The following is a 12,267-nucleotide window of genomic DNA, read 5'->3' on the forward strand; positions in this document are numbered from 1 at the left end:
GAGAACACGTCCCATCCACTGTTTGTTTACTGATAGGCTCTCCTTCCAATGTCTTCAGCTCTTTCTTCTCCTTCTTCTTCTTATTGTTTAAAATGTCTAAAAAGTGTTAAAAGTAATTGCAATTATATATCACCCTTAAGTTTTAATGTGAACCTCTACTCGTGAACCTTCATATTTTTGTCAAATTTGAAAGTATGTGAAATTGTATTGAAATATTACTAGCTTAATGTCTCATACTTTTTATTGTGTATGTTTTTAAACATAAATATTAAATTTATTACATATATTATTTATAAAATTTACCATAAAATGATAATAAATAAAATATCACACGAGATAAAATAATTTTCTTTTATATTTATTTACATAAGATAAATAAAAAATCATCTATTCCGATTTGTTGTTTTACAATCAATGGTTGAAAAACTAACAAAAAAATAAAAAAAAAAAAGAGTCCAAAACATTGTAGGTGTAACAAAAAATAGAGGGTTTTGTTGCTGGTTGTAAGCATGGCCAAATGATAGAATACCTCCTTTTAATTGTTAGCAAATGCTATATGAAATGCTTATTCAATGCAATTCATGTCAAAACAATAACTACTTACAAAAATATTCTTCATTAAGAATTTGTGTCTTCCAAATAAAAATAAATTCAAATCCAAATAGATTCTACAAAATCCAATTTTATTAATATAGGAGAAATTTCTATTTGATGATAATTTTTTAAAATTCTATGAGTAAATTTTAATAATTGATATGCATTATTGTAAATAGTTATGTGAATTTAGTAATGTCGTTAATTACAATTTAGTATATATGTATTAATTATTTGAACTTGTTTGTGGAATTTCATAATTTAAAATAATTCAATAAAAATATGGTGATTTTGGTGAATTTGGAGGATTATGTATCATTAAAATTTTAAAAAATATTAAGCTATTTTAAATTTACGACTTTACATATCTGTGCATTTCAATATTGAAGTCTTTATTTTACCCCCCAAAAAAAAAAGATGATTTAAACGAAGTAATCTACTCTATTTAATTGGCCTAATGGCTCATGACCAGAGATAGCTTGGGCTTTTTTGTCGAGTGGCTGTCGTTGTTCGTCCACCGATTGCATTCTTCCACGTCACTGTATGCGCTAGCCTCATTATATTCCCTGCTGCACCTGATCCGATCTCAACACACTTTCAAAAGCGCGGGAGAATTCGGATACCAATTGGCGCCACAAGAGCCCTAATTGGGCAATCCTCCAACAGTAACATTTGCCCTTTACTTCAACTATCTTCATCTTCCCATCTCTCTCTCAAAGTTCTTATTAGGTCTCATCATTATCCCAAGTTTTCCTCAGATCTGATTCCTCCATTGCCCAAAATCCTCTATCAGTTTCTTCCCAATCCCCCAAGTCAAAACCCTAGCTTCGTTAAGAGCAGAAAAAATGGACATGGAGGGTTTATCGGGGATCTGCGCCAGTCTCGGCATCCTCGAAGAAGATCAGACAACGAAACAGATCGTATACACAAAGGGCGAGCACTGTCTCGGTAGTCATTTTCCGTTATTGAAGTGATTTTTTGTTGAATTTATTTCCTTTTTTTATTCAGCGAATGAAAATTGGATTTGACTAATCTTGTTTCGAATAACTTACTGGCAGACGCTTTGAAAGATTTGCTGAGGTTTTTAAGACGGGACAATCCAGAAACGCGAGAAGTATTTAACCAAGTTTGCAGATGGAATATTGTTTCAAAAAACTTGATTCCAATTATAGAACATTGGCAACATGATCGGAATTTGGTGTTAAATGCAGGTAGATAAAGATTTGATGTTAGGCTTTTTTGTTCATTTAAAAAAAAAAAGTTGTTGCAAATGCTAAATTGGTGAGTTTTGATGTCGTTTTTGTTTCTTTTTTTTTTTTTAAATTTGCAGTGAAAGTTTTAGTTTTTCTTTCAATGCCTATCGAGCCTTCTTCCAGTGATATCCGTCAACAGATAGAGTATCTTTGGGACATAAAATTTTCTCTTACGAGCAGTGATGCTGTTGGAGTTATAGTTTCTCTACTTGAAGGTCCACTTGAAAATTTGGAATTGTAAGCAAGAAAATCCCTTCTTTTTTACTAATGCACCCTTTATCCGCATGGTTAAGGTGCAGGAAAAGGAAAAGAAATTTAAGTTTGTTTGAAAGCCAAACCTAAAATGTACATCAATTAAACCAAATAAATTAACTATTTACTGGAACCTTCAGAAATATAGATGTAGCTAAGCTTGTTAGATGCTGTGAAACAGTACGTTCATCATTTCAGTACACATAAAGCATTTGTGCCATTAGATTCTCTCTTATTCGTTGTATCCATATCAGTGTTAATGGCTAACCTTTCCATTGCAGTGAAGTATTCACGGAGGATGACTGGAAATTGGTCCAGCTGGTAGTCACCTTATTTCGCAACATTCTTGCCATCCAAGATTTTTCATTGCTACAAAATGCTGGCCAATTTTTATCGTTGAGAGATAGATTTCTTGAACTATTGTTCCGTGAGAATGTAATGGAGTTAATTATAGTTATAACTCAGCATATTGGTGGTTCTCGTGGCTATCTTCGTCAGGATAACTTGCTTCTATTAGAAACTTTCCATTACATATTCATGAATCAAGACCCAGAGTTACTTTCCAAAGCTCATTTGAAGGGTTCTAAGGTTTGTTTCACTTTATTCTCATCTAATTTCTTATAATTATTCAGTTGTTAATGCAATCCATATGCTTTTTTGTTTCTGATGAACTCTGATATGATAGGAGGGTGGAGATGCCAAGGCTTGCTTTGATGATCTCAAGTCCATCATGGAAGAGGAAGCAAAGAAAAGAAGGGTTTCAAGACTCCACCGTACCGGTCGTCATTCACAATTTAGTGGAACATTTACACGGCTTACTATGGTATGTAGTATCAATGTCATTGATGTTGTTGATACTTAAGGAGTTGCATCAAGAACTTTAATAACTAATCATGTTTTGTCTGTCAGGATGGTTCTACAGCAGTGTACAAGGGAAACCCTGATACTGCTTCTCAAAATGCTCTGCTTAAATCTCATAAAGGCCATGGGATTTCAACTCAAAAAATTGTGAGGGGTCATGGACTATTACCTTCAACTAGGAATAATATTCTGGAACTGCTTCATGATTTTGTGAACCAGTTTCTTTCAGGAGGCTACAACGGTATACTCTTTGGAATGTAAATGCCAGCTTGTTTTTATGTCATCCTACCCCGACCCTTCTCTTTTCTTTTTCTTTCTTTCCCTTATTCTCTGTCTTTCTGCTAATACTCAAATGCAAACTGAATGCATGTCAGTATTGATGAAATCTATTCGTGAGGATATTGAGAAGGAACATCATGCTATTCAGAAGGGTGACATCATTGTCTTCTTTAAGGTTGCTGAGTTTGTTACTTCTTTTCAATATCACAAGTTTTTGACCTCTAAAGTGAGTTATACTCTAATTCCTACTTGTTTTCTCGTAGACACCCTACACTCACAAACACAAAATTGTTGTAATGCTAGAAGCATGTTCTTATCTGTGAAGTTTATTTTGCATATGGTCATTATATTATCGATGCCTGGAGCTTTAAACTCATCGTTATCTAAACTTTTAGTTGTGTATTGTTGCATGCATCTATTAAAAAGTTGCACTTAAATCTATAAGTATTGGAATGTGTAGGAATCTCTAGAAACCACCTTCCATACTTCTTAAATTGTGTCATATTGGAAGGATTTGACAGTAGAATATTATAGTTTAGCCTTTTCAGCTTGGGATTCACGCTTAAGATTTGATTTAGCGATGATTTCAAATTGAGGTATGTTGCAAATGGCACATAAACTCTCTTGTTAATTCTCCACTCCAAACAAGGTAAACAAGAGTTGTTTCTTCTACTATCCTCACCTTCCCTCCCATTTACCCTACCTTCTTTTCCCTTCAATTTCCAAACATACTGTTTAAGATTTGAGTTTTAGATAAGCAGCAATGCTAGAGAATAATGGTTTTTTTTGTTTCTTTTTCTTTGTTTTTTTGGTAAACTACTGACTAGGGAGTTTGCTAAATTGGATGCTTTCAAGTGCATTTTCATGGTTAGAGAAGGTTCAAGTGTGATAAAGTAAAAAGAAAATGATGCAAACGATTCACTAGACTTTAAAGGTCCTTCTTGTTTGCAAGATTTTGACCTTAGTTTGAGACCCACGTAAAGAGGAAAACTGATTCTCTTTTCAGGTTATGTTAAGTTCTTGTTAATGGTTGGTCAGTGGGGTTGTGTCCAAAAAGGACACAACTAACTATCAATAAATGGTGCAAAAAAAGACTACCTTGCCCTTGAAATATACATGTAAAGATTCAGTTCTTGATGACCACTTTTGATGGTTTATGTTTTATATGTATTGGCCCATACTTGGTGTTGAACTTGCTTAAACGTCCTGGAACATGTTATGCGTGGTCTCCTTATGAAACTTTAATATTGGTTATGTTGTAGCTTTTTGTGTGTAAAGAAGTAAAGTTCTGGTTGGAAGCTTTTTATTCAAATGTTGAAATTGTATACTGTTGTTCAGATCTAAAGCCTTTTAGTCGTTGTTCTTTTAGTTTCATTACTTCATTGGTAGTTTGATATGTTCCTTATTAAAAGTTAATGGCTTTATTTGAATAATCAGTTTTTGTTTAATTAATGTTTGCATCACTTATTGGTGCCTTTATCAGCCAACTGTTGAAAATCCTACACCTGAAGTTTCTGCTGATAAATGTGCTGATAGCACATTTTTCAAAGGTGACATATGTGGACCGATTGCAGCATCAATGAATGAATCAATGTTCCAACTTGTGATTTCAAGATGGCGTAATGCATTTGAAGGCTTGAAGGAAACTAATGATTACAAGTTTCTATCCGCAGCAAGTTCTCTTATGAAAAATATGGTGATATATCTATAATATCTTTTATATCTATACTTTCATATACTTGCTTTGCCAAGTTTGTTTATTATCTTCATCGGATGTTGTTTACATAACTTAGCCTTAATGTCTTGCTCCTGTGCACTTGCAAGCTAAGATACATAGATAAATGCTTTGGCTATCTACTATGCCCAAAACACTTTACATGTTAACTTATAATAATATTGCTTGAGAAGAAACTTTCTTTTTATGTATCAATAAAAATGGGCACTACAAACTTTCAGTTACGGACAATTTTTTTATGAGAATGAGGTTAAGTCACCTGTTAATATTCAAAATTGAGAAAGCATACTAACTTACTCTTTTGAAAAGCTTCCACTTGGTTGTGTGCACTGATCTGCTTACATGCTACCCCTATTAAATGGAGTTTTTTCCCTCTTATTCTCTATTTTGTTCCCTGAATGCAGATCCGTATGTTGGATTTAATGCTTAGCTTATTTCCAGAGGATTCTAAGGAGCCTCGGACAGCTCGTATCCTTCTTTACAAGCTATTTTATGATCAGACTGACCAAGGGATGACCCAGTTCCTTCTAAGTCTAATCAAAGTGTTCAACTCTCGCAAGCAACCCAAAAGGTTTTCTCTCTATCTCAGAGATCCTACTGATCATATTAACAGCTGTGTTGAAATCACTTCCAGTAACCTTGGTTTTCATTTTTTAAACGTGTTTCCAATTATTTGCTTGTATACTTGCTTTTGAGAAAGACAACAATCATCTTACATAAAAGGATTGTTTTTCCCCCTCACCCCTTATTTTCATTTTACAGATTTTATATGCATTTATGTACTCCTGCATATTCATAGAGTGATTAGTTGACAACTATACGTTCTATCCATGTGCATTGCTATGATCTGTTAATTCTTTTACTTTTTCATTTTATTCACCTATAAGTCTTTATTAGGCTTTTATAATCTTTCGAGGACAGTTTAAAAAAGAAATAACAGTGACCACCAGCTAAAGCTTTTGATATAGGCATGAAGGAACCTTTTTAATTTGCATAAATGATTTTGTTGCTTTGTCTATATAGAAAAATGATTGTTTTACTTGGTTGCTTGAATGTCTTGCTACTGGTGCTATTTTATTTTATTTTTATCAGTGATCTTGCAGATTTGGTAGAAATGATGCATTTAATTATCCAGCTCATGGAGAATCTTCAAGCACGTGGCTCATTAAGGGTATGTTAAGCTTTAATTTTTAGATGGGGAAATTAATACACTGTGTAAGTTGTAACATAGCAGATGTGTGAAAGCCTTGGTTCCATGACCTGCTTGGGCACATGGAAAAGTCACTATTGTAACAGATCCAATTATTGTCAACCAATTTGCTAAAATTGACTTCAGTTGTCAACGAAGAAAAGTGTAAATTGGAAATGCTGTGAACTTCCTTTTATATAAGTTGAATTTTGGTAGCTTAAAGTGGTTATCTGCTATACATGACCTTATGGATTAATGGTCTTTAATTATTTTGTGAGTGCTGAGCTAGTGGGTTATATCATATGTCTCACTCAATAGTAGTCTTACTTTTAAGACTCTATTAACAAAGTACTGTATCTTTAGTATGAAATTTGTCTCTGTGGAACCGTTGTTTCATTTTTCTTTTTCCTTTTACAGTTAAATTCTGCAAAAAAGAAGTCCTTTAATTTTATTATGGAATCTTCCTCCACTTCTCTTCCTATCTGCATGCCCCTTTTTTTGTGTAAGATCCTGCTCTGTTGACTTTTAGGGTCAATACACTTGCATCATGCTTTGCTGGCTATGGATTTCTAGTTTTACTTTGCATCCATCTTGAAGAGCTTTTATTATTTTCTTGCTTTTCTGCTGTAATATATACTGAAATGTAAATTTCGTTATTAAGGTTTCTAAAAAATCAAGGAAGGGGAGGAAGAAGAAAGCAGTTAGTGACAATCTTACCGAAAGTGAACTGTTTGAAGACCATGCTGCTGCACCAGATAGGGTTGGGACCTCAGTTTGTGACCAGTCAGCAGCATTTGTCTCAGAAAAAGAGAGCCCATTCAAGGGAATATCTGATCGGAAAGAAGATACTAGCACCCCTTTCTTGGTTGATGAGCTAGAAAAATCTGAGACAAAGATGGAATGTCCTGGAGATCTGCCACAGGTTGATAATAATACACCTGGTCATGCTGATGATGATCTTTGTTGCACCACTGATGGTTCTTCTGGTGATGAACAGCCAGCCACTGTTAATGAAGTTGATTTTAAAGTGTCTACTCTCACTTCAGCTTTTGCAAACTGCAGCATTATTCAAAATTTGTGCTGGTTGCTAAAGTTTTATAGGAGCAATTCCATTAATACAAATCACTACATTTTAGGCATTTTGCGGAAGATCACTGATGACCTCGAGCTTGCTCCCATGCTTTATCAGGTCAAAACTTGGAAATGCATTTTTCATAGAGAATACAGAGAATTTTAGTATGAAAATCTAACATATGTTTCGTTTTGTACAAAATTTTGCAGTTGTCACTCCTCACTACATTTTATGACATCCTGGAAGAGCAGAAGTCATGTCCAAGTGAGGAGCATGCAGATATTGTTGGTTTTATTTCGGGTTTGGTTAGAAACATGCTAAAAAAATTGAAGAACCAGCCCCTTCTTTTTATTGAAATTCTCTTCTGGAAGACACGGAGAGAATGTCATTACATTAATGCTGAATATTTATTGCATGAGCTGGGCCATTGGAAGAAAGGAAGTAAAACTCAAGGGAGTGTTCTTGGAAATGGTGAAATTGGGTCCTCAGAGGCCGGTGGATGGGTTGGCAGAAGCATAGCAGATGCACTGGGTGAGGATGAAGCTGATGTTATGATCTCTCATGAGCTAGGACATCTGAAGTAAGAGATGCTTGCAATTTAATGCATTTGATTTACATATTTCAGCTTACCAGTGGTAGAGTCACACATTCCACTAGGATTTGGTATCAACTTGTTTTAAGGCTTTAGGTTATTTTGTGTGGTATGACCCTATCTAACATAGCTTTGTCATATTTTTTTCTTAAAATTATTATTTTATAAGGATACTACGATATTTCAATTATCCTAAAAAATGGTGCATCAAAATGCTATTATTTTTGGAAAATGAAGGGTATGGCATCTCATCAAACAGTAAGATTCTGATTTGTCTGACATTAGTGTTATTAACCTTCAAGCTTTGTAAAAACATTGGATATATTTTCTGAATTAAGATGGTTGATTGAAACTGCTTCATTAGTGAATCTGGCTGGTGCAGTGGGGAAAATTCCTTGGAAAATAAAACTGGAGAGATTAATGAAAGAAAGAGAAGGCTTGTTCTCAATGATGACATGGAGACAAAAGTCAAGGAACTTTATGAGAAGTAAGTTTGTTTTTATCCAGTGGTCTGTCTCACAAGCATTTTTCACTTAGATCTTTCTTTCTTTTCAAAACTATGATACATCTAGTTGCCAAACGTTAAAAACAACAGCATGTGATCTTGGATGATCAGTGGTACTCACCATGGTGAATGATTAATGTTTGCTCTTGGCTATCTTAGTATGAGTTATTGTATTGCTTCGGAAGTTTCTGGAATTAATTTGCACTTTATCTGATTTGGAAATACGCTGTTGCAGGTTCAAAGATCATCCGAACTGTATCCGTCTTATTGCGGAATCCCTAGGTCCTGATGGTGGAATTTTGCCTGCTCAAGTTTCTAACAAGCTTAAACAGCTAGGACTTAAAGTTGCACCAAAGAAAAGGATATGGGGTTCTGATCAACAGGGGGATAAAAGCACTCTTCACGATTCAAATGATTTAGAGGGAAGTTCACAAAGGCAACCTTTGTAAGTATTTGTCTGTTATCTGTTATCTATACTCCTTGTTGTAGCTAACATACTCTTTTAAGAGTTTCAATGGAACAACTTTTAATGCAACAGGCATTGCACTCTTGAAGTTGTAGCTTTGACCATGCAAGGCATGACAGAAAGCATTTCCTTATGGCATGAATCTTACTTAAACAAGTTGCTGTATTGATGTGCGAATTAATGTGCTATTATTCTCAACAGGAACACCAGAAAAAGAGTGCGTGCCTTTAGCAAGGATCAGGAGGCAATGATTAAAGATTTGTTTGAGCAGTGAGTGTCAATTTCTAGTATTCTTCCTCCTTTCTTGTTTTCAGTTGAGTAAATTAATTTGTTATGGTATGGTATTGATTTTAATTTCCAACCCCTAGAATTGATTTTAATGTTGCAAAAAGAAAGAGAATTTATGGGCTTCTTAAGAAGGACTAACATTTAATACTATTGATTGTCTGTATTACATTCATCATAAGGAAATAGTAATTTGGTCTTCTATGCAGGTATAAAGACCATAGGAGGTGTAGTTACATGATTGCAAATGCCCTGGATGCTGATAATATGTTTACTGCTGCCCAAGTTTCACGCAAACTCAAGCAACTTGGTTTACATGTTCCTCGGCAGAAAAGGTCTGAAGATAACATGCATTTGAGGGATGAGGAACTAAATGACTTATCTGCAGATGAAACATGTGATTCCGACAATGAGACATTGCTGTCATTTAGGAACAGGTAGCTATGCACTTATCTATTTATTAGTTATCTGGATTTCTTGAGCATTAATTTGTTAAATTTCCATGGTTCCATTGTGTTATGACAATCTTTCAAATTCCTATTATTATGCTTTCAATGTTCTCTCCCCAATGTTGTGGTTTGGAGCTACCAAGAGTTGAACGGGACATTATTTGTTTGTTAGCAATGGTTTATCTTCTGCATTATAAACTCAGCATTACCTGTTCATACAAAAATTTGGGTTGGATACAACATTTCCAGTTTAATATTATTTCTGGTGCTGTTAGACACTTAGACGGATTTTTTGGTTGCTGCTACCGCTAGTACATAATAGCTGTCTTTATGCCAAAGATTCTTTTATATGAAAACTTAACCAGGGCAATTCCATCAAACTGAAAACGGATTTCAAAAGTGAATATGAATTTTTTTTTATTGTGTATGCTTTGGGATTAAATATTATTACTTCTCTCCTGGTATTATATTGAAAGAAACCGTTTGATGTTATGAAGTCATAGAACAGTTACAAGACAGTTATTAACATTTATTTCCACTTTCAAACTTCTGGGGAGCAGAAACAAGGATAAGGATAGATTGTTCAGTCAAGAGTTTCCAGCACAGAATGTGGAAGGAAGAATATCAGATGATACTGATGATGAAACCTTAAGCTCTGTTCTCAAGTAACTCTTCCTCAGTCTCTCACAAACTCTCACACATGCACACTCGCACTCATTCATGCATACAGGCATGTTCAGGCAGAGACAGAAGTTAAAAGGAAAGTAATATAGAATTCTAGACCTTGATTATGTAATAATTTGGAACTTTGGGTTTCTCTCTTGCTAACATTGCTTATCAATGAAACTTGTTTTCATGCAAACAGTGCTTCTAAAGTAAGCATATGACCATTCTGTACAAAATGTAATAGGCATGGAAAAGAAGCAAATACTCATGTTGTTTGCTCTCTCTTGCATTTTCAAGTCAATGTATGTTTTCTCATGAATTGCACATAAGCATGTTCATTACTTACTAAGAAACGCTATAGATTTCAAGATCCTTACTCTTGTTTTCTCAATAATTTTATCTTTTAATCATAGGAAAACTAGGAAGCTACCTTTGAAGTCAAAGAATGAGAAGCTTGCAACAATAACTACAAGGAAGAGGATAGACAAAATATCAGAAGTTGTAGTCACAAATGATTTGACCGAAAAGTAAGCCATTCAGCTTATTGAGAATGCATCCTTAAAATTGCAACTTACTCTCCTGTATTATTATAGGGTTTTCCATAAGTGAAAACCTTTTCTTGCTACTTAACATGTGTGCAAATACGGAAGAAATATTAATAGGGCTCTGCTTTTGTTGATGTCCCTATTTGGGCAGCTTCATCTGTGTTGCATGAACTGATCTAAAGTAGAGTTTAATATTTCTTCTTTTTACACTTAGCGATGGAAGCAACCAGTTCAGTGAGATTGATGTCATATCTCACCAAGAGAGCAGGGACACTGTAAATCTATCACGTGTTTCACCTGAGAACATTGAGGGTGAGTTGGCACATCAGCAAGCAGAAGATGAGTTGGCTGACTCAGGGGATGATGTAGTGTCTGGTTCATTTGTAGAAAGTACCATAAATAGAAGGAAACTGAGGATGGTAATTGATCCTGAAGATGATGACTAGATTGAAGCATATTCAGGTTTTGTCTCCCTTTCTCTATATTGTTTTGCCATTCTACTTTGTTGTCATAATCATTAGATTAATCCTGTTCAAATCTATAGCTTTAAGATCTCAGAGAGTTTGCTAATGCAGTCTGGTTATCATGGCTTGTCTACTAATGTTTACATTCAGATTTGTTGATCTCCTTGTCCAAATATAACATCTTAGTTCTCCTGCTTGTTTAGTAGAACATGATAGAAATACGCTTGATCTGTAATAGCTTTCTCATCTTTAGGATACCTGGACTTTTGCTCCTTCAATCTTAGGAAGCTCCTTAAATTCTAAAAAATGTTTATATGCCTATTCTGGTGCAACTTCTTCATGCTATGATATTTCTGATCTTTTGTTTTTACTTAAAACATGTGTGGTGGCTGTTAACAAGTCAGATATACTCCACTTGTTTCTTTTTTTCCCTTCTTTCTTTTACGCCCTTTACTGATCTTTGTGTTTTACCTATGTTGCTAGGGGCTGCTCAACATCTGCCGTTGTACATGGCCATTCTTTTGGCTGGTAAATTGGAACATGTTAGGTGCTCTAAAGCCTAGCCTAGTGTTTAAGATGTACGAAATATTTCTGTGGCTTATAATTGGGAGGATTGGGTACTCTCTAACGGCTGCATGTACTAAGCGGGGGATGGCTGATGTATAGAACTTGATTATTTTTTGGAAGGCATTTTTGTATATAGGAAAGGCATTCTGAATGTCTCCTTCTCAATGATGCTGGTCCACCGTTGCCTTGGCAGTGTCATTTGATAGTTTCTACTTTCTAAAGCTTAAAACAAGTTTTTCAACTACACCCTTTGGACCTGACTGGCAACTTGATTAGGACCTTATGAAAATTAACTGAAAGTTAAGAGTTTTCAGTAGGTTTTGAGATTTATCATGCATGGACAAAACTCAAGTGACCCCTTTCTTTTTATGCCAATGGAAAAAAGAAGAAGAAATTGCTTATTAAGTGACGATTAAGACCAAAATCAAGAGAAAAAGCCCAAGGATGTCTGGTTTTATATTAGTTCTTGGTTTAGGATCAGAGTAAACCATCT

The 12,267-nt window shown here is 34.7% G+C and overlaps 1 protein-coding gene across 3 annotated transcripts; it reads left to right on the forward strand.

Moving 5' to 3' along the window:
• The first annotated feature begins 1,203 nt into the window (after positions 1–1,203).
• ATIM (timeless family protein) lies at positions 1,204–11,979 on the forward strand. 3 transcript variants are annotated; one of them, XM_021439673.1, is made up of 20 exons: positions 1,204–1,542; positions 1,653–1,805; positions 1,925–2,084; positions 2,381–2,687; positions 2,785–2,922; positions 3,009–3,201; positions 3,335–3,465; positions 4,723–4,935; positions 5,379–5,545; positions 6,067–6,145; positions 6,825–7,352; positions 7,445–7,815; positions 8,192–8,314; positions 8,568–8,777; positions 9,000–9,068; positions 9,293–9,520; positions 10,093–10,197; positions 10,612–10,725; positions 10,958–11,205; positions 11,691–11,979. In XM_021439673.1, the coding sequence occupies exons 1-19, from the start codon at positions 1,440–1,442 to the stop codon at positions 11,187–11,189; spliced, it is 3,624 nt and encodes a 1,207-aa protein (XP_021295348.1). In that variant the 5' UTR covers positions 1,204–1,439; the 3' UTR covers positions 11,190–11,205; positions 11,691–11,979. The 3 variants fall into 3 exon arrangements, with proteins under 3 accessions (XP_021295348.1, XP_021295357.1, XP_021295364.1); XM_021439682.1 differs by having other exon boundaries at positions 8,210–8,314; XM_021439689.1 differs by lacking the exon at positions 8,192–8,314.
• The last annotated feature ends 288 nt before the right edge of the window (positions 11,980–12,267 follow it).

Source organism: Theobroma umbraticum, unplaced genomic scaffold (genome assembly GCF_002168275.2).
Source record: "Theobroma umbraticum cultivar Fairchild unplaced genomic scaffold, ASM216827v3 scaffold_30.0, whole genome shotgun sequence".
Lineage (NCBI taxonomy): Eukaryota > Viridiplantae > Streptophyta > Magnoliopsida > Malvales > Malvaceae > Theobroma > Theobroma umbraticum.

Bases quoted from the DNA above. Each gene is read 5' to 3' on its own strand.
- ATIM (XM_021439673.1), top strand. From the start codon at position 1,440: ATGGACATGGAGGGTTTATCGGGGATCTGCGCCAGTCTCGGCATCCTC. The intron at 3,202-3,334 runs GTATACTCTTTG...AATGCATGTCAG, and splicing joins TCTTTCAGGAGGCTACAACG to TATTGATGAAATCTATTCGT. The intron at 8,315-8,567 runs GTAAGTTTGTTT...ACGCTGTTGCAG, and splicing joins GTCAAGGAACTTTATGAGAA to GTTCAAAGATCATCCGAACT.